Source organism: Gadus morhua, chromosome 23, assembly GCF_902167405.1.
Source record: "Gadus morhua chromosome 23, gadMor3.0, whole genome shotgun sequence".
Classification (NCBI taxonomy): domain Eukaryota; kingdom Metazoa; phylum Chordata; class Actinopteri; order Gadiformes; family Gadidae; genus Gadus; species Gadus morhua.
The window spans coordinates 3,191,342-3,210,048 of record NC_044070.1 but is presented as its reverse complement, the minus strand read 5'-3'; the positions used below and the strand labels follow the sequence as shown (position 1 = coordinate 3,210,048).

General features: G+C 45.9%; 2 protein-coding genes and 1 long non-coding RNA gene across 4 annotated transcripts; 1 reads left to right on the top strand and 2 right to left on the bottom strand.

The window, feature by feature from the left end:
• The first annotated feature begins 2 nt into the window (after positions 1-2).
• Positions 3-12,300, top strand: armc1 (armadillo repeat containing 1). Of its 2 annotated transcripts, none has more exons than XM_030348489.1 (7): positions 3-218; positions 772-980; positions 1,661-1,752; positions 4,267-4,459; positions 5,661-5,777; positions 6,095-6,169; positions 9,736-12,300. In XM_030348489.1, exons 2-7 carry the CDS (start codon positions 819-821, stop codon positions 9,925-9,927), a joined length of 831 nt encoding a protein of 276 aa, XP_030204349.1. In that variant the 5' UTR covers positions 3-218; positions 772-818; the 3' UTR covers positions 9,928-12,300. The 2 variants fall into 2 exon arrangements, with proteins under 2 accessions (XP_030204349.1, XP_030204348.1); XM_030348488.1 differs by having other exon boundaries at positions 6-218; positions 769-980.
• Positions 8,424-13,392, bottom strand: LOC115536969 (uncharacterized). The gene is made up of 2 exons (XM_030348484.1): positions 12,715-13,392; positions 8,424-8,793 (listed from the first exon to the last, which is right to left on the bottom strand). Exons 1-2 carry the CDS (start codon positions 13,342-13,344, stop codon positions 8,491-8,493), a joined length of 933 nt encoding a protein of 310 aa, XP_030204344.1. The 5' UTR covers positions 13,345-13,392; the 3' UTR covers positions 8,424-8,490.
• Positions 13,393-15,320: 1,928 nt separating this feature from the next.
• On the bottom strand, positions 15,321-16,934 carry LOC115536977 (uncharacterized). The gene is made up of 2 exons (XR_003974755.1): positions 16,341-16,934; positions 15,321-15,816 (listed from the first exon to the last, which is right to left on the bottom strand). It is a non-coding gene; the product is annotated as an uncharacterized LOC115536977 (long non-coding RNA).
• Positions 16,935-18,707: the final 1,773 nt, after the last annotated feature.

Below are 18,707 nucleotides of genomic sequence, written 5' to 3'. Positions count from 1 at the left end.
TCGGGCCAAATCTGGCAACACTACACCCAGTGCCTGGTACCAACACAGCCCTGCTAAAGACGGCTAGCAGGAGTACGACCCAAGGCCTATACCTACTCATTTTCTGGCTATTGTCCACATTGTGTATACATAGGGTCAGTTTGTCGAAAATTCATGTGTCCTTCTGACCGTTCATCCGGAGCTGCCTTATGATTTTAAAGACATCTATTTGAGATAAGGTAAGCCTTGTCACCGGGCTAGCCTCGGAGCTAGCTAGCTGCCACAACGCATCGGTCGGGTTTGATTGAGGTTAGCTCGGGGTCGTTGACAATGTTATGTTTGACTATGTACGCCTCTTAATGCTTGAGCTTGTGTATAAGTGAAGGTTTGCAGAGGAATCAAAGGGTATTGACGTCCAGTCGACCAAGCTTAGAGCAGTCTTTTCTCCATTGGAGTGCTTACTTTATTTTTGCGTGTCACATCAGCAACCAGCATCAGGATTGTTCCAAGGGTCACACCAAAAGTTAAGACATACCAGTTCAATCCCCAATCTCTTCTCTGTAAATAAAAACACATCCATTATATAGATAACCAAAGATGGACACACGTTGACCTGTATCTAAGAAGATTCATCATGTGAGAATATGTTGTGCTCTTTGTGTGCACTCCACAGTTGTGCTTATTTGAAAAAAAGAAAGGGAAGCTTTTATTATCTGGGATAGTTTTCGTTTATTACTTTTGTTTTGATTAAAGTGCATATCGTAATCTCTTCTTCTCACTTTTCTCAAGTAGAGTGAGGTGGCCGGTTTGATGTGTATGGCCCCTAGACCAGAGGCACCATGAGTGGGGAGATGGATGCGTTAGCGATCGTCAACCAGCTGCGGGACCTGGCAGCAGACCCACTCAACAGAAGAGCCATAGTTGAAGACCATGGGTGTTTACCTGGCCTGATACTCTTCCTGGATCACACAAATCCGCAGGTCGTCTACTCTGCACTACTGGTAATGTGTTTACATACGTCTTGCTGCCCAACATCGATGTCTGCTACAAGAAAACTATGTTAACTTGGTAACTCTTTTAAACATGGTAACTCTTTTAAATCCCCATCTGGGCTGGCCTGGATAAAAATATTGTTTTCAACAATTTTGATTTTAGTACGTTTCATTTAATTACCCCGAATTCAAGACTCCAACTTTAATTGTGGGTTTGATATCCAAAACATTGTCGCCCTCTCTTGGCCGGTGTTGTTACAACATGTTTGAGTGACCCTTCAGTAAGCATTCTCTTGCATCCATTTATTTAGTAAATGAAACAAAATCTAATTTAAATATGAACCAGGACACCACCGCTCTGTTTGAGTATTTCTCAAATAGAGTATCAAGTACTGTTTTCATGTTTTATTAACTCTTTATTCTGGGTAGACAAACAACTCTTGCATATGCATCCATTATATAACGGTCCTCTCCATCCACTTCTTATAGTGAGCCCACAATCTGAGTCAACTTCTAAGTGGTTTTATGTAACCATGACACTATAGGAGCACATGAAACGGTAGTAACACACAGTGAGTGTCTTAATATGTGTATTAAAGCAAACCTACCGACGTGAAGCATGGTGAGTCCGTAGTGTTTGTGGATCCATAGTAAAATGTATCTTAATGCTGGTCCTCGTTGTCCTCAAGGCTGTGCGGTACCTAGCGGAGTGTCGCGCCAACAGGGAGAAGATGAAGGACGAGCTGGGCATGATGCTGAGCCTGCAGAACGTCATGCAGAAGTATGTCTCAGTTTCCCATTGCTGAAGCTCACTTTATCTCTTCATCTTTTTATGTCTCTCACCATCTCTTTCTGTCTCCCACTGTCTTTCTGTTAATCTCTCTTTCTTCCTCTGTCCCGCTCTTCCTGTCCGTCTGTCTTTCTCTCTCATTCCGTCCGCCTCTCTCGTTCTGTAAATATATTTCTCTTTCTTTTTCTCTCCCTGTCTCCGGTCCCTCACACCCTCTTATACACACAAAGACAAACACACGCTTATGTACAGAAACCCTTTCTTTTGAGCCTGCGTTGTATTCTGCACAATGATAATAATAATTAAGAGAATGTACTCTGTGTCGAGGGAATGTTATGAATGTCTTTAAGCTTTAATGTCCATCCAGTCACCTCAATAATGATTAAAGGCTGTGTTGCAGGTTGACCACCACTGTCGATTAATGGGTACATAAGGCACTTAACATATTATATGTACAGTATATAATTTAAAAAATTTCTCAAATGGTGTAAAAGTCCAGTTTTTGTCTTTTAAGGTAGTAACGGGTGTTTTCTAATGCCATTCGGCGATGACGTAACGTTGGGGAGACGTGGTGGAAGGTAGCCTCAGCATAGTACTAGAACTACGGCGTCTAAGAGGTGGCAAGAACCACAAATAACATTTATGATGGCCCATGATGCTTCACGTATAAACATATAACCATTGTCATACAATAAAATAATTAAATCATTAAAAAATAGTAAAATAGATACTAAATAAAGGCTAAGTAAGGTGTATAAATGCATCTTAATAATCCAATCATAGTCAGATTAACCCAGTAAATCGATTTTATTGAGTGTCATGTAAACGCACAGTGTCATGTTGTATGAATCTCAATTATATTTGTGAAGTCTATGTTCATTTTTAATCATGTCAAAAAGTCGCTATTTACAAACATGAAGAAGTGCAATTTAAAGCTTTTTCGTAAATTGGCCATGCAGATTCCTGAATGTCACCATCTGTTCTCCGTTGAATCTACCGGTAATTGTATCAGAAGTGCTCATGTAAACGCGGCTAATGAAACTTTATAAAAACGTGTGTAGCAGGCATCAGAAGAGGTAATTCCCCGTCTGTGTGATCCGTGAGCTGTGAAGGGTGTCACTTGAGTTCCCATGAGGGACTGTCCTCATCATCTTCACCCCTCAGACTGGGCGTGGTCCATTCTTCACAATCAGCCAGTAGCGTCTTAGCTTGTGTTTGTTCCGTCCTTCTTGGACCGAACAGAACAAGAGTCATCATCACATCACAGCTTCTGTCCAGAGCGGTGCGGGCCCCTGCAGTGTAGGGCCCTTAGCTACCTTTATTCCTCAGAAGGCCCCTTTGACTTTGGGTGGAGGTCAAGTTGAGTTTGCACTATTTGTCCGTCCCCTCGCCTCCATCCCTTCCATGAGGTTATTATTAAACTCTGCTTGTTTTGAGCCTTCCAACAGAGCCTAGAAAAATGGCTGCCTGCAGCTAGATTTCACCCAAGAAACCTGCTTCCTGTTAGCGTTAGCCTCATCTTCAAATGATCTTCCAATCATAGCATTGCGCTCGCAATCTAACATTAAGCCAGCAACCCACCATTACGCTAGCAACTTAGCATAACACTAGCATTCTAGCATAACGCTGGCAACCTCTACTACTGAAACAAGCTGGAGACTAGGTTAAACAAGGGGGATTTCTCAACTATGATTATTGCTTGGCGTTTTGTCAATCCTCCCAGAACGAGGCTAACTCTGCAGGGGGTTGTTTACACTTTATCGAGTTGTGAAGGGCAGTGCTGCATTGTAGCCGAGGAAAGGGGAGGTAGGGACAACAGCCGTACCACTGACCGTGCGGCCACCCTCCAGCTTCAGATGGAGCCACACACTGGCTAGCATAGGGCATGAAGCTGGCTGACCTTTACTGAAAAGGGGGGTGGTGTTGGTGGTGGTCTACATTTTAGTGATGCTTTGCGTCGCGGGTGATCCTATCACAGTAGGGGCGGTGGGCAAGATAAGGATACAGGTGCGAAAACTTCTGCCTCTCGTTCAAGACCCATCAGCATCAGATCATGAAGCCGACATTCGGAAGAGATCAGGGAAGGGGTGGGTGGGGTGGTTTGCCCCGTATCCTTGGCACACTTGGCCCCCAGCAGATGCAACTGCCCCAATATGACAATATGCTTCTATGCTCGGACTGAATCATTAATGGGGTTTTGTTTATTGTAAATTGTGTTTGGTTGTATTATTTTGGTCCATTTTATGTAGCAGTCCATTCTCTGCTCACACCCGATTAGTCTAAAGGCGGCACAGGTCCCCAGTTCTGGTGTGTTTTGGACCAGGCAAATAACTAGCTGCTTGTTCTGCTTAAAAAATATAACCATTCATTTAAACCAATATACTTCGACCAAACGCCTAACTGCACTTACACTACATCCCCACAACAAACAACTTTTCACACTTGCATCCACCATGTACCTATTTTGGATGTTCATCCTGCCTCCATCCCCCTCCAACCCCCCAGGGCCACGTCGCCAGGGGAGACCAAGCTGCTGGCGTCGGAGGTCTATGAGATCCTGCAGGCGGCGGGCAAGGAGGAGGCGGAGCAGGCGGAGGCAGCGGCGGCGTCCTGCCGGAGGAAGGCCCAGTTCTTCCTGGGCTCCACCAACAAGCGGGCCAAGACGGTGGTGCTGCACATCGACGGGCTGGACGACTCGGTACGCAGCGCACCCTCTGTCTGTTCCCCTCTGGAAGTCTCTCTGTCCGTCTCTATCCTGCTGGCTGTCTCTGTCAGTCTCTCCCCCTCTGGAATCTTGCTCCATCAGTCTCTCTTTCTCTCTCTCCCTGTGTCTCTTTCTGTCTCTGTCTCTTTCTCTCGCTCTTCTCGCTCTCTGTCTCTGTCTCTTTCTGACTCTCTGCCCGGCATCTCTTTCTGTCTCTCTGTCTGTCTCTTTCTCTCTGTCTGTCTGTGTCTGCCTCTCTCTCTCTCTCTCTCTCTCTCTCTGTCTGTCTCTTTCTCTCTCTACTCTCTTCTCTCTCTTTCTCACTCACTCTCTCTCTGTCTTTACCTATACCTTTTCTGTATGTGTTTCTCTCTCTGTCTTTCATGTTGTTTTTCGATGTTATGGCAACAGCATTGTGTGGTGTGTGTGTGTGTGTGTGTGTGTGTGTGTGTGTGTGTGTGTGTGTGTGTGTGTGTGTGTGTGTGTGTGTGTGTGTGTGTGTGTGTGTGTGTGTGTGTGTGTGTGTGTGTGTGTGAGATGTAAATGTCAGACATTGAACAGCAGGGTGCTGGGATTGAACCTGAACGCTGCACAGCGGGGCAGCTAGCACAGAGCCAGATCAAATTACAACACACAGGCACAGCTAGCTGCTAGTGGCTCGGCGGCAGCAGTAAGGAACACGCTTAAAAAACAAAAATATGCCGGGCAGTATTTCTCTATAGGCGCAATCCGTAGGAGTTAATTGATTGTAATAAATGAGTCTCCTCCCCCCCCCCCCCCCCCCCCCCCCCCCGATGGCAGTTGGTGAACAAAAGGTATTTACTGGAGCTTCAATCCGCAGCTCAGCTGTTAGACTCCCAGCCCGTAGGTTTGATTCCCCCAGTCTACCCAATGTGCTCCATTGAGCAAGATGCCCAAGCCTGCTCCTCCTAACTAGCACAAGCCCACTAGCAGTCCCATACTGTCCCCCTTAGGTTGGTTTTGATTTATGATTGTAAGGTTGCAAGCATTTGTATTGATTTGATATGCAACTACAATGTGTAACACTTCCAGTTATTCCACTGTCATGAATGTTGTCATCACAGGTACTGAGTTATAAGAGGATATATTTAGAAATGTAATTTAGGCTGTGATATTTGAAACGTGTCTGACATCACAATGCCTGGTTTGTCCTAACCGCGGTGTGGGCGTTCAGGCTCGGCGGGGCATGTGTGAGGAGGCCCTGCTGAAGATCCGCGGGGTCATCAGCTTCACCTTCCAGATGGCTGTGAAGAGATGTGTGGTGCGGATCCGCTCGGACCTCAAGGCGGAGGTGAGCTTCTGGCTAGGGGAGGCTACCGGCTAGCGGATGCTACAAATCATACCCATAACTACTGCTATGAGAATGTGATGGATCAGCTAAAACGCAGCATTAATCTACCCTATTTTATGTTTGTTATCCCATTTGTGTTTAATAAAAAGTCTAATTAAAACTGTAATTCTTCTTTTGGAATAGATAACAGAAACTGCCCTAGCTACAAATTAGAATACCTCCCCATTCCACCTGGAGGCAGACTTGTAAAGTGCTGTATAGATAACCTACATATACATGAGCTCTAAGCCAGCCTAACTGTCCACTGTCCCTGCTAGGCCCTGGGAACAGCCATCAACTCCACCAAGGTGCTGACCGCCCAGCAGGTGTTGAAGGCAGAGGACGGAGGAGAGGTGAGTGTCGCCACGACGACCCAACCCAGACAGATGATGATGAAGAACAACAGAACTATTGATGTTATATTTTAACTTAAGCATTTATTTTGTGTTTTGACTATAAGATACGCTATTTTGACGCAATACTTCTAGTCGCCATCAGGGGTCAGGCTTGGCTCACGTGTGTGTGTGTGTTGTGTGTGTGTTGTGTGTGTGTGTGTGTGTGTGTGTGTGTGTGTGTGTGTGTGTGTGTGTGTGTGTGTGTGTGTGTGTGTGTGTGTGTGTGTGTGTGTGTGTGTGTTACAAATCACCTTTGGGTCACACCGGACCAAGTAACACAAACTGAAAGTCATGTTGAAACAGACGTTTTATTTAGTAGACGCTGTCTTACACATGGCGGGACGGTTATTAAATCAACGAAAGGAAAGATAACAAAACAGAAAGGAAACCCTAACTAACCCTAACTCTGGGGGACCCAACTTGTCCTACACCGAAAGTAAAAGGGAATGTGAATTAGCCGGGACCTATGTCTACTCTGCTCCAACCTAACTTAAAACGTGAAAACAACCATCTCCTAACCAACAACGTATAAAGTGAAATGAAAGCAATAATGTTCCCACATGGGAAAAGACGGCGCTGGACCGTAAATTACCTAGCACAAGAGATAACAATTCACATATGAACGATCGGTGGCGTGCGGGACCAGGAACAAATCCCCCGCCCTTGCATTCTGGGCTGGGCGGTCTTTATAGGCGACGTCAGGCGACGGCAGGAACAACCAGCCTATAGGAGGAAAGGAAATGCAGAACAGCGCAGCTGCGCAAAATCTCATATTTGCCGTATAGGAACGTAACACCCCCACCCTTAAGAAAATAAATTGGGGGTTAAATTTGTAAAATCAGGCTGAATGTTTACAAAAATACAAACATACACAAATGTACAACATTTCTTTTTTTCTTAAGGAAAACATCTTAACAAACAATTTATTTACACTAATCCAGACGCTAAACAGAAAAAATTAAATCGTCACCACATTATCGCGCCCTCTAACGCGTCTAATGTGTCTAATCGAATGTGTCAAACACATGGGTCATGAAGTTAGTACCACGGTCCGTCCGGACGGTCTTCGGGAGATCGAAGAGGGAAAAAAACCACAGCAGGGCCTTGATGATGACAGGAGCCGTGATTCTACGCAGTGGAATTGCCTTGGGAAAACGGGTTAGACTACGCATGATAGTCAACAACCACTGGTTACCAGATTTCGTTTTAGGCAACTGGCCGACACAGTCCAGAATTACGTGCTCGAAAGACTCCGACGCAACAGGAATTGGTTGCAACGACGCAGGGACAACGATCTGATACGGAACCCTCCACTCATCTTGCGCTGAGGCCGTAAGAGGCCTCCACTTGCGCATTAAGACCCCCATCTCTAAGGAAAAATAGCCATGAGGCGACTGCTCAATGTCCTCAACGGACATAACTTCAGAAACGAGCGTATCAAGAGAGGGGTCATTTTTCTGTTCCTTGCTAAGCAGATCTCGGTCCACAGACAGTTTAGGAACAGCATGGGACGAAAGTGACTCAGCAGTCTGAGTGACAACACTATCGTGAATGAGTGAGGGTTTCGCCATGGCACGCATAACGACGCTAGATGCGAAAACCTCAGGGAAATTAACAGAAAGGTCATCACACGTTAATTTTTCCGGAGATACATGAGACACGATAGGGTCAGGTAAAACTTTGCCACCACAGACATCGTTACCGAGTAGCATGGCTACACCTGCGATAGGCAGAGAGGGACGTATACCCACGGTAACGGTGCCAGTAACCAAGTCCGATTGGAGGGAAATCTCATGCAGAGGGACATTAACGAAACCCATTTCAAAACCACGCACAAGAACGCTGCAGCCGGTAGACGTCATGTCGCAGAAAGGCAACACATTTTCTAGTAGGAAGCTTTGTGAAGCCCCAGTATCACGCAAGATTTTAATCGGTACGCGCACACTAGGGTTACCGGGTAGAGACACAAAACCGTCCATTATGAAAGGCGCAAAACAGGGATTCCCACCATCGGGGTCTTCCTGAGAAAGAGGCGGTTTAGCCACACACAATCCGACCTCTGTGTTAAGCAAAGCTGCCCTGTTCTTGTTCCTCAATTTAAAACACTCCGAAACAACGTGACCCTGCTTTTTACAATAACCGCAGGTCGGGCTGGTAGGTTTAAATACCGACGCGCGAGGTGAAAAGTGGGAAGAACCAGGCACGGCTTGTTTCGTAGCCCTAAAAACAGTTGGATGGCTGGAAATGTTTGGTGGGGGTTTGGAAACAGAGGGGAGACGCTAGTGCGTAAGCACATACTCGTCAGCGAGCACCGATGCACCAGCCGGCGTAACCTCCTTATGCTCACTAATATGAATCGCGACTGATGTTGGCAGACAATTCTTAAAGTCCTCCAGAATAATAAGATCCCGAAGAGCTTGGAAGGTTGTCACTCCCTGCGAGTTTAACCAGCGATCGCAGAGCATTTCCTTCTCTCGAACGAACTCCACGTACGAGAGGGCCTCCGGTTTATGATAGCCGCGGAACTTCTGCCGATATGCCTCTGGCACCAGGGAATACATACGCAGAACAGCCTGCTTGACCTTCTCATAGTCCGCTGCATCTTCAAGAGGCAGCGCAGAGTAAGCCTCCTGCGCCTTCCCTTTAAAAACGCACTGGAGCGTCATGGTCCAAACATCCCTAGGCCATTTGAGGGTCGTAGCTACCCGCTCGAAATGCGCAAAGAATTTGTCAACCTCATCCTCACGAAAAGGTGGAACGAGACGGATATTACGGGTAACGTCAAATTGTCCCGACTTAGAGTGGATATCAGCCTCACGAGCCTGGAGATCCATTTCTTTAAGCCGCAAAACTTGATTAAATTCGAGGAAAATCGGATCGTTCAAAACTCACAAATGGTTCAAAGACCGGCTACGAGCCCCCATTATGTTACGAATCACCTTTGGGTCACACCGGACCAAGTAACACAAACTGAAAGTCATGTTGAAACAGACGTTTTATTTAGTAGACGCTGTCTTACACATGGCGGGACGGTTATTAAATCAACGAAAGGAAAGATAACAAAACAGAAAGGAAACCCTAACTAACCCTAACTCTGGGGACCCAACTTGTCCTACACCGAAAGTAAAAGGGAATGTGAATTAGCCGGGACCTATGTCTACTCTGCTCCAACCTAACTTAAAACGTGAAAACAACCATCTCCTAACCAACAACGTATAAAGTGAAATGAAAGCAATAATGTTCCCACATGGGAAAAGACGGCGCTGGAACGTAAATTACCTAGCACAAGCGATAACAATTCACATATGAACGATCGGTGGCGTGCGGGACCAGGAACAAATCCCCCGCCCTTGCATTCTGGGCTGGGCGGTCTTTATAGGCGACGTCAGGCGACGGCAGGAACAACCAGCCTATAGGAGGAAAGGAAATGCAGCACAGCGCAGCTGCGCAAAATCTCATATTTGCCGTATAGGAACGTAACAGTGTGAGAGTGATTATAATTAGCATGTGGTTGTGTGTTTCAGCGCATGGTGCCATTCCACGAGGGCGAGGCGGTGGCGGTGGAGGAGAACACGGACATCCCGGACTACCTCCCCGAGGACGAGAGCCCCTCCCAGGACCCCGACAAGGCGGTGACGCGTGTGGGCGCCATCGGCGACGGCTCGGGCTGGCTCAGCACCGCCGCCAACTTCCTGACCCGGTCCTTCTACTGGTGACCACTTCCTGTTGCGTTGCTCCCCCCGTGTGTGCTCTCCTCTCCCTCCCAGCCCCCCTCGTCAACAGTCCTACCTGTGAAACTGACTGGCACCTCAGACGGTTTTCAGCCTCCTCCTCCACCACCACCTAGTGCGGGCCGTCTAGCGCCACGCGTCTCTGGCCGCCGCGACCGAGCGATGACCAGGCCACGGTCCGCTGCAATAACCTGTATATACATGAGCTGCTGATGCCTCGCGACAAGCTAACAAGCTAGCCCACCACTGGCTGACTGCACAACTGTTATTGTTATGGTACTACACGAGACGTGGGTACGCCTCACACCACTTATAGCCAGAAGGATTTGAATTGGGCTACCAATTTTTTTTTGTTTTATGTACGTTTTGTTTTTTTTCATCAAAGCAAAAGCCATGCGGGGGTCCGAGGTCTTGTGGCTGACGTCGGATGAGGATTCATCCCATGACTGAATCTGTTGTTTGTCAAAAGAACAATTATTTTCCTTTTTTTTGTGCATGGTGTGATTCAAAAAAAAAAAAAAACTCGCTAATTTACTCATCCTCTTTATTTTATATTTTGGGTTGTTACTTTTCCTGTCCTTCTGCGAGGAGTGTTCTTGAAAAATGTCCTTCAGATCTTGCTTTAGCACCCTCTGTTCTGTTTATTTGTGTCTTGTTTCTTCTCTTTGATACCTAATGAAGATAATTCTGCGAAGAATTATTATTATGCCAATTTTATTTAATTCATTCTCGGTTGCTTCGATCTGTTTGATCAATCGCAAAAGACTAATCCTCGATGAGTCAGTTATCTTAGGATGATGCGGTGACCCTAACCCCAGCTTGCAAAGGAGGTTCAGAATGCATGCTCTGTTGCCAAAATATCCCATCTTGAAACGTGTTGACATCATGCTCAATTCTCTTCATGATGTCATGCCCCTATGGTTTTGTAAATCCTAAACAAATGTTCTTCACTTGAGCCAGCAGTGTCCTTAAAGAAAAGAGAGCAGCTACAGACTATCCTAGACTCCCTTAGCAGACCATCTTGCTCCTGAGGCTAGGGACGCAGAGTAGGCCTTAGGGCTGTGGGAATGGTGCCTGGTATCCTGCTATGTATGAAGGAATTATGTATTTTAAATCTGAATAAGTAATGCTGAGTTGCTGATCTGTGTTCATTACATCTCAATGTTCCCACAACAATTTCAACAATAGGGCAAGGTAGTCGTTGAAGGTCTTTGATTGGGTCATACACGTCGACAAATGACTTGTCACTTTTAATTCTAATTACCCCCTCTTTGATTGTCCTCTCAGTGACCCATTGACATGTGGGGCACACGAACCGCTGACCAGACAGGTTTAATTTGTGCCGTTTATGTGGGGTGGATGTCGAGATGATTTAAGGTCATGTCGCTGGATGGACTGTGTGACCTCAGACCCTTTAAAGTTAAGCAAGGATCCATAGAACCGCAGCAGGAAGACTTAGGCAAGTCACAGCTGGGGTTTATAAAGGTGGACGGTGTAGAATGGTGTGGCATCTTCGCAGGAATTTAATATAATATTCATAAATTAGTGATAATCCCATGAAATGAGGATTGTTACTAGAATTACTAGAATGAGCTCTTTATATCAAAATAGGGAGAGGATCCTCTTCCACAGAGCCCGCAATCTTTTCATAACAAACAAGTTCCTACAGTAGCCAAGAACGGACAAACTGCTCAAGAGAGGATGGGGTTTTAATTTATCATGTGTATTTTGAATCGCTATCTTACTTGTAAGCTATAACCTATTACTATATGGACTAACCAGACCCATTTGATGAATATCAAGGCACCGTTTCACTTGAGCCCTGGCTGCTCGATGCTGCTGGCATCTTATAGGCCACCATAGCCTTTCCTGCTTTGTTGTGGAGGGTATTTAGTTGGTTGCAACCTCACCGCGGGAGGCCACTAGATCCTACACACTTCATCTTAGCACTAAGATTCGGTTTCTAGTATTTTGAATGAGCGATCACAAAGAAGTTTGGATTTTTTTGTCATTAACAGTATTAATATTTAATTTTTCCTTTTTTTAGGCTTCCATTTTTTGTTTTTTCTGTACAGAATCAGTACCATGTACTTTGTTTAATTTAACGTTTGGCTTCTCATAGTGTGGAACATATCCAAGCATCACTCCCTGTAGTGCCGATCCTTCTCCCTAGTTTCTATCCGACTGTAGACCTTAACGGTGAACACATAAACCATGAAGATGGTTCACACTTTTAATCTTCTCATTGTACAGTTTTAATTTTCGTTTTTGTCTCATGTTATATAATGTATGGCAAAAAAAAAAACCCGGCTATTCATCTATACACTATTGAGGCAAATAAAGATGAGCTTGAAATCATGTCTTACAGTTGTCTTATTCATCAACATTTTTTTATCTCACAAACTATTTTGATACACTTCAAATGCCAGTCAGTGTAATGTACGTCATTCTAAGACATTCAGATCAGACTTACATAGCGGCCTGCAAACCACTGAGGGCAGCAAATCTGCTCTTTGAGGATTTGAAATTCAGTTTCCTTACTGGTGCAGACAGGTGGGCCTGGTATTGGTACAGACAGACAGGTGGCCCTGGTATTGGTACAGACAGACAGGTGGGCCTGGTATTGGTGCAGACAGACAGGTGGGCCTGGTATTGGTGCAGACAGACAGGTGGCCCTGGTATTGGTGCAGACAGACAGGTGGCCCTGGTATTGGTACAGATAGACAGGTGGGCCTGGTATTGGTGCAGACAGACAGGTACAGCCTGCTTGACCTTCTCATAGTCCGCTGCATCTTCAAGAGGCAGCGCAGAGTAAGCCTCCTGCGCCTTCCCTTTAAAAACGCACTGGAGTGTCATGGTCCAAACATCCCTAGGCCATTTGAGGGTCGTAGCTACCCGCTCGAAATGCGCAAAGAATTTGTCAACCTCATCCTCACGAAAAGGTGGAACGAGACGGATATTACGGGTAACGTCAAATTGTCCCGACTTAGAGTGGATATCAGCCTCACGAGCCTGGAGATCCATTTCTTTAAGCCGCAAAGCTTGATTAAATTCGAGTTCCTTCAGACGTAACTCGTGCTCTCTATCCCTAATATTTTTCTCTCGCTCCCACTCAAGTTCCATTTCTCTCAACTGCAGACGTTTTAACTCCACTGAAACTTCACTAGGGGAAAGGGGCTGAACTTTACCTCGTGTAGGTGACGTAGGTTCGTCCACAGGCACTTTCCCAAACACCCCACGGTCCCGCAGGTGATTGATGAGCCCCTCATGGAGCTCAGCCTTGGAAGGGCTACCACTGACTTGAAACTTGTAGTGGCCAGCAACCGTAACAAGGTCATCACGCGTAATTGAAAACAGAGCCTCCTCCGTAGGAGCGAGGGTAAACGCGTGTAAATCAAACATAACTGCGAGGAAGAAAAAAAAACGATCGCTAACAAGGAAAAACGCGTAATTGGGAACAGAGCCTCCTCCGTAGGAGCGAGGGTAAACACGTGTTGCGAGGAAATAACCCGATCGCAAACAAAGGGTGACCACAGCCCACTAAATGTGCACAATGCACAGTGCGACCACCACAAAAGAAAGATTTTCCCTACAGGAAAATCGGATCGTTCAAAACTCACAAATGGTTCAAAGACCGGCTACGAGCCCCCATTATGTTACGAATCACCTTTGGGTCACACCGGACCAAGTAACACAAACTGAAAGTCATGTTGAAACAGACGTTTTATTTAGTAGACGCTGTCTTACACATGGCGGGACGGTTATTAAATCAACGAAAGGAAAGATAACAAAACAGAAAGGAAACCCTAACTAACCCTAACTCTGGGGGACCCAACTTTTCCTACACCGAAAGTAAAAGGGAATGTGAATTAGCCGGGACCTATGTCTACTCTGCTCCAACCTAACTTAAAACGTGAAAACAACCATCTCCTAACCAACAACGTATAAAGTGAAATGAAAGCAATAATGTTCCCACATGGGAAAAGACGGCGCTGGACCGTAAGTTACCTAGCACAAGAGATAACAATTCACATATGAACGATCGGTGGCGTGCGGGACCAGGAACAAATCCCCCGCCCTTGCATTCTGGGCTGGGCGGTCTTTATAGGCGACGTCAGGCGACGGCAGGAACAACCAGCCTATAGGAGGAAAGGAAATGCAGAACAGCGCAGCTGCGCAAAATCTCATATTTGCCGTATAGGAACGTAACAGTGTGAGAGAGTGATTATAATTAGCATGTGGTTGTGTGTTTCAGCGCATGGTGCCATTCCACGAGGGCGAGGCGGTGGCGGTGGAGGAGAACACGGACATCCCGGACTACCTCCCCGAGGACGAGAGCCCCTCCCAGGACCCCGACAAGGCGGTGACGCGTGTGGGCGCCATCGGCGACGGCTCGGGCTGGCTCAGCACCGCCGCCAACTTCCTGATCCGGTCCTTCTACTGGTGACCACTTCCTGTTGCGTTGCTCCCCCCGTGTGTGCTCTCCTCTCCCTCCCAGCCCCCTCGTCAACAGTCCTACCTGTGAAACTGACTGGCACCTCAGACGGTTTTCAGCCTCCTCCTCCACCACCACCTAGTGCGGGCCGTCTAGCGCCACGCGTCTCTGGCCACCGCGACCGAGCGATGACCAGGCCACGGTCCGCTGCAATAACCTGTATATACATGAGCTGCTGATGCCTCGCGACAAGCTAACAAGCTAGCCCACCACTGGCTGACTGCACAACTGTTATTGTTATGGTACTACACGAGACGTGGGTACGCCTCACACCACTTATAGCCAGAAGGATTTGAATTGGGCTACCAATTTTTTTTTTGTTTTATGTACGTTTATGTACGAAGAATTATTATTATGCCAATTTTATTTAATTCATTCTCGGTTGCTTCGATCTGTTTGATCAATCGCAAAAGACTAATCCTCGATGAGTCATTTATCTTAGGATGATGCGGTGACCCTAACCCCAGCTTGCAAAGGAGGTTCAGAATGCATGCTCTGTTGCCAAAATATCCCATCTTGAAACGTGTTGACATCATGCTCAATTCTCTTCATGATGTCATGCCCCTATGGTTTTGTAAATCCTAAACAAATGTTCTTCACTTGAGCCAGCAGTGTCCTTAAAGAAAAGAGAGCAGCTACAGACTATCCTAGACTCCCTTAGCAGACCATCTTGCTCCTGAGGCTAGGGACGCAGAGTAGGCCTTAGGGCTGTGGGAATGGTGCCTGGTATCCTGCTATGTATGAAGGAATTATGTATTTTAAATCTGAATAAGTAATGCTGAGTTGCTGATCTGTGTTCATTACATCTCAATGTTCCCACAACAATTTCAACAATAGGGCAAGGTAGTCGTTGAAGGTCTTTGATTGTCTTTAATTCTAATTACCCCCTCTTTGATTGTCCTCTCAGTGACCCATTGACATGTGGGGCACACGAACCGCTGACCAGACAGGTTTAATTTGTGCCGTTTATGTGGGGTGGATGTCGAGATGATTTAAGGTCATGTCGCTGGATGGACTGTGTGACCTCAGACCCTTTAAAGTTAAGCAAGGATCCATAGAACCGCAGCAGGAAGACTTAGGCAAGTCACAGCTGGGGTTTATAAAGGTGGACGGTGTAGAATGGTGTGGCATCTTCGCAGGAATTTAATATAATATTCATAAATTAGTGATAATCCCATGAAATGAGGATTGTTACTAGAATTACTAGAACGAGCTCTTTATATCAAAATAGGGAGAGGATCCTCTTCCACAGAGCCCGCAATCTTTTCATAACAAACAAGTTCCTACAGTAGCCAAGAACGGACAAACTGCTCAAGAGAGGATGGGGTTTTAATTTATCATGTGTATTTTGAATCGCTATCTTACTTGTAAGCTATAACCTCAGTGTTTCCCCTACCATTGTTCAGGCCTGGCGGGCCGCCAGGCCAACGAGCGCCCCCGCCAGGCCAACAACCGGCCAAAAAAAAATTAAAAAATTAAAAAAAAGAAAAAAATATAATAATTAAAAAAAGAAAAAAAAATGCGGCCCCATCATAACAGACAATCTGACAGCATTAAGTAATATCATCATTAGCATGGCACCACCAAAAAAACGTAAAAGGGATGAAGGACAAAAAGGTATTTCAAGGTTCTTCCTAAACACGGTGCCAAACGAGAGTACAGGTGGGGAAGAAGGGCGAGTGACAGTTGTGGAAGGAACAAGTCAGAGGGGCAGAGGGAGGAGATCATTATCTCCTCCCAACACTTGTCAGTGTTGAATCATTATCAACCTGTGATGGCTAAGCAAGTGTTTTATATGGAAATAACCAACAAATACTCTAGCATCCCGTGAAAAATGTATAACAAATCACACTATCAGCTCTTACCACCGGGCCTAAACAAAATTCTAGGGGAAACACTGAACCTATTACTATATGGACTAACCAGACCCATTTGATGAATATCAAGGCACCGTTTCACTTGAGCCCTGGCTGCTCGATGCTGCTGGCATCTTATAGGCCACCATAGCCTCTCCTGCTTTGTTGTGGAGGGTATTTAGTTGGTTGCAACCTCACCGCGGGAGGCCACTAGATCCTACACACTTCATCTTAGCACTAAGATTCGGTTTCTAGTATTTTGAATGAGCGATCACAAAGAAGTTTGGATTTTTTTGTCATTAACAGTATTAATATTTAATTTTTCCTTTTTTTTAGGCTTCCATTTTTTGTTTTTTCTGTACAGAATCAGTACCATGTACTTTGTTTAATTTAACGTTTGGCTTCTCATAGTGTGGAACATATCCAAGCATCACTCCCTGTAGTGCCGATCCTTCTCCCTAGTTTCTATCCGACTGTAGACCTTAACGGTGAACACATAAACCATGAAGATGGTTCACACTTTTGATCTTCTCATTGTACAGTTTTAATTTTCGTTTTTGTCTCATGTTAATTAATGTATGGCAAAAAAAAAAACCCGGCTATTCATCTATATACTATTGAGGCAAATAAAGATGAGCTTGAAATCAAGTCTTACAGTTGTCTTATTCATCAACATTTTTTTATCTCACAAACTATTTTGATACACTTCAAATGCCAGTCAGTGTAATGTACGTCATTCTAAGACATTCAGATCAGACTTACATAGCGGCCTGCAAACCACTGAGGGCAGCAAATCTGCTCTTTGAGGATTTGAAATTCAGTTTCCTTACTGGTGCAGACAGGTGGGCCTGGTATTGGTACAGATAGACAGGTGGTCCTGGTATGGTACAGACAGACAGGTGGCCCTGGTATTGGTACAGACAGACAGGTGGGCCTGGTATTGGTGCAGACAGACAGGTGGGCCTGGTATTGGTGCAGACAGACAGGTGGCCCTGGTATTGGTGCAGACAGACAGGTGGCCCTGGTATTGGTGCAGACAGACAGGTGGCCCTGGTATTGGTGCAGACAGACAGGTGGCCCTGGTATTGGTGCAGACAGACAGGTGGCCCTGGTATTGGTACAGATAGACAGGTGGGCCTGGTATTGGTGCAGACAGACAGGTGGCCCTGGTATTGGTGCAGACAGACAGGTGGCCCTGGTATTGGTACAGACAGACAGGTGGGCCTGGTATTGGTGCAGACAGACAGGTGGCCCTGGTATTGGTGTAGACAGACAGGTGGCCCTGGTATTGGTACAGACAGACAGGTGGCCCTGGTATTGGTACAGACAGACAGGTGGCCCTGGTATTGGTACAGACAGACAGGTGGCCCTGGTATTGGTACAGACAGACAGGTGGCCCTGGTATTGGTACAGACAGACAGGTGGGCCTGGTATTGGTGCAGACAGACAGGTGGCCCTGGTATTGGTACAGACAGAGGGATAGCGTAGCGGTGACCACATGTGTGGCTAACCTTGGCTGTGAAGAAATGCTATGGTGCTTTGGTGCCAAGACTGCAAAATTCCAGAGCGATAGCCATCCCTTATCACTGATGGTAAATGTGGAGTTTGTTTGGAGATGTGAGTGCATGTTGTAGGATTTTTCAGTTGGCCTCTTGCAATCTTGGATTTTAATACTTGTATTTAGGCTATCTTACTAATGTTTATTTGTTCTATATTAGACTGGTTAAATAAAAGTGTATTTTTTTTAATATCTACCATAAAATGCATCCCTTCAGTTATTTTTCTTAATGTAGGATCAGACAGAAAACTTGAACTGATATATTTAATCAACTCGCCAATGTCTCCATTCGCAAACTCTGAAGAAGATACTTGGCCTGTGTCTGAAAGCATCCCAGCCAGGTCACCACTAGAGAGCGACAGTGAGCTGTCATATACCAACGTTAAATAGAAACTAATTTCAGGCACGTCTTCAAGGGGAAAGAAATTGTGCTTGCTTTCATATTCACAGCAAATGCTCCCATTTCCATCCTACTTTAATTATTTCAATACACGTTCCTGTAGGCGGAGGCCTGCACCTTTCCCCTCCTCATCAGGCACGGCTCACAGGAAGGTAGAGTGCTGCCACTATCATCCCAGTACATGCATCACTGTCTTCAGTGTGTTGTCATTATCACTGTAGTGTGTTGTCATTATCACTGTAGTGTGTTGTCATCATCACAGGCCCACCTGTGTGTTTGCATGGTTCATCTGGCCGTGGGACGAGGCATTGCCCCATGGTTAGTTGTGTTGCACCGCGCGTGGGGAGGGGGGATTGTACTGGAGGTTCAATAAGATCAGTCATAAATTCTCTCTCTCTCTCGCTCTCTCTCTCTCTCTCTCTCTCTCTCTCTCTCTCTCTCTCTCTCTCTCTCTTC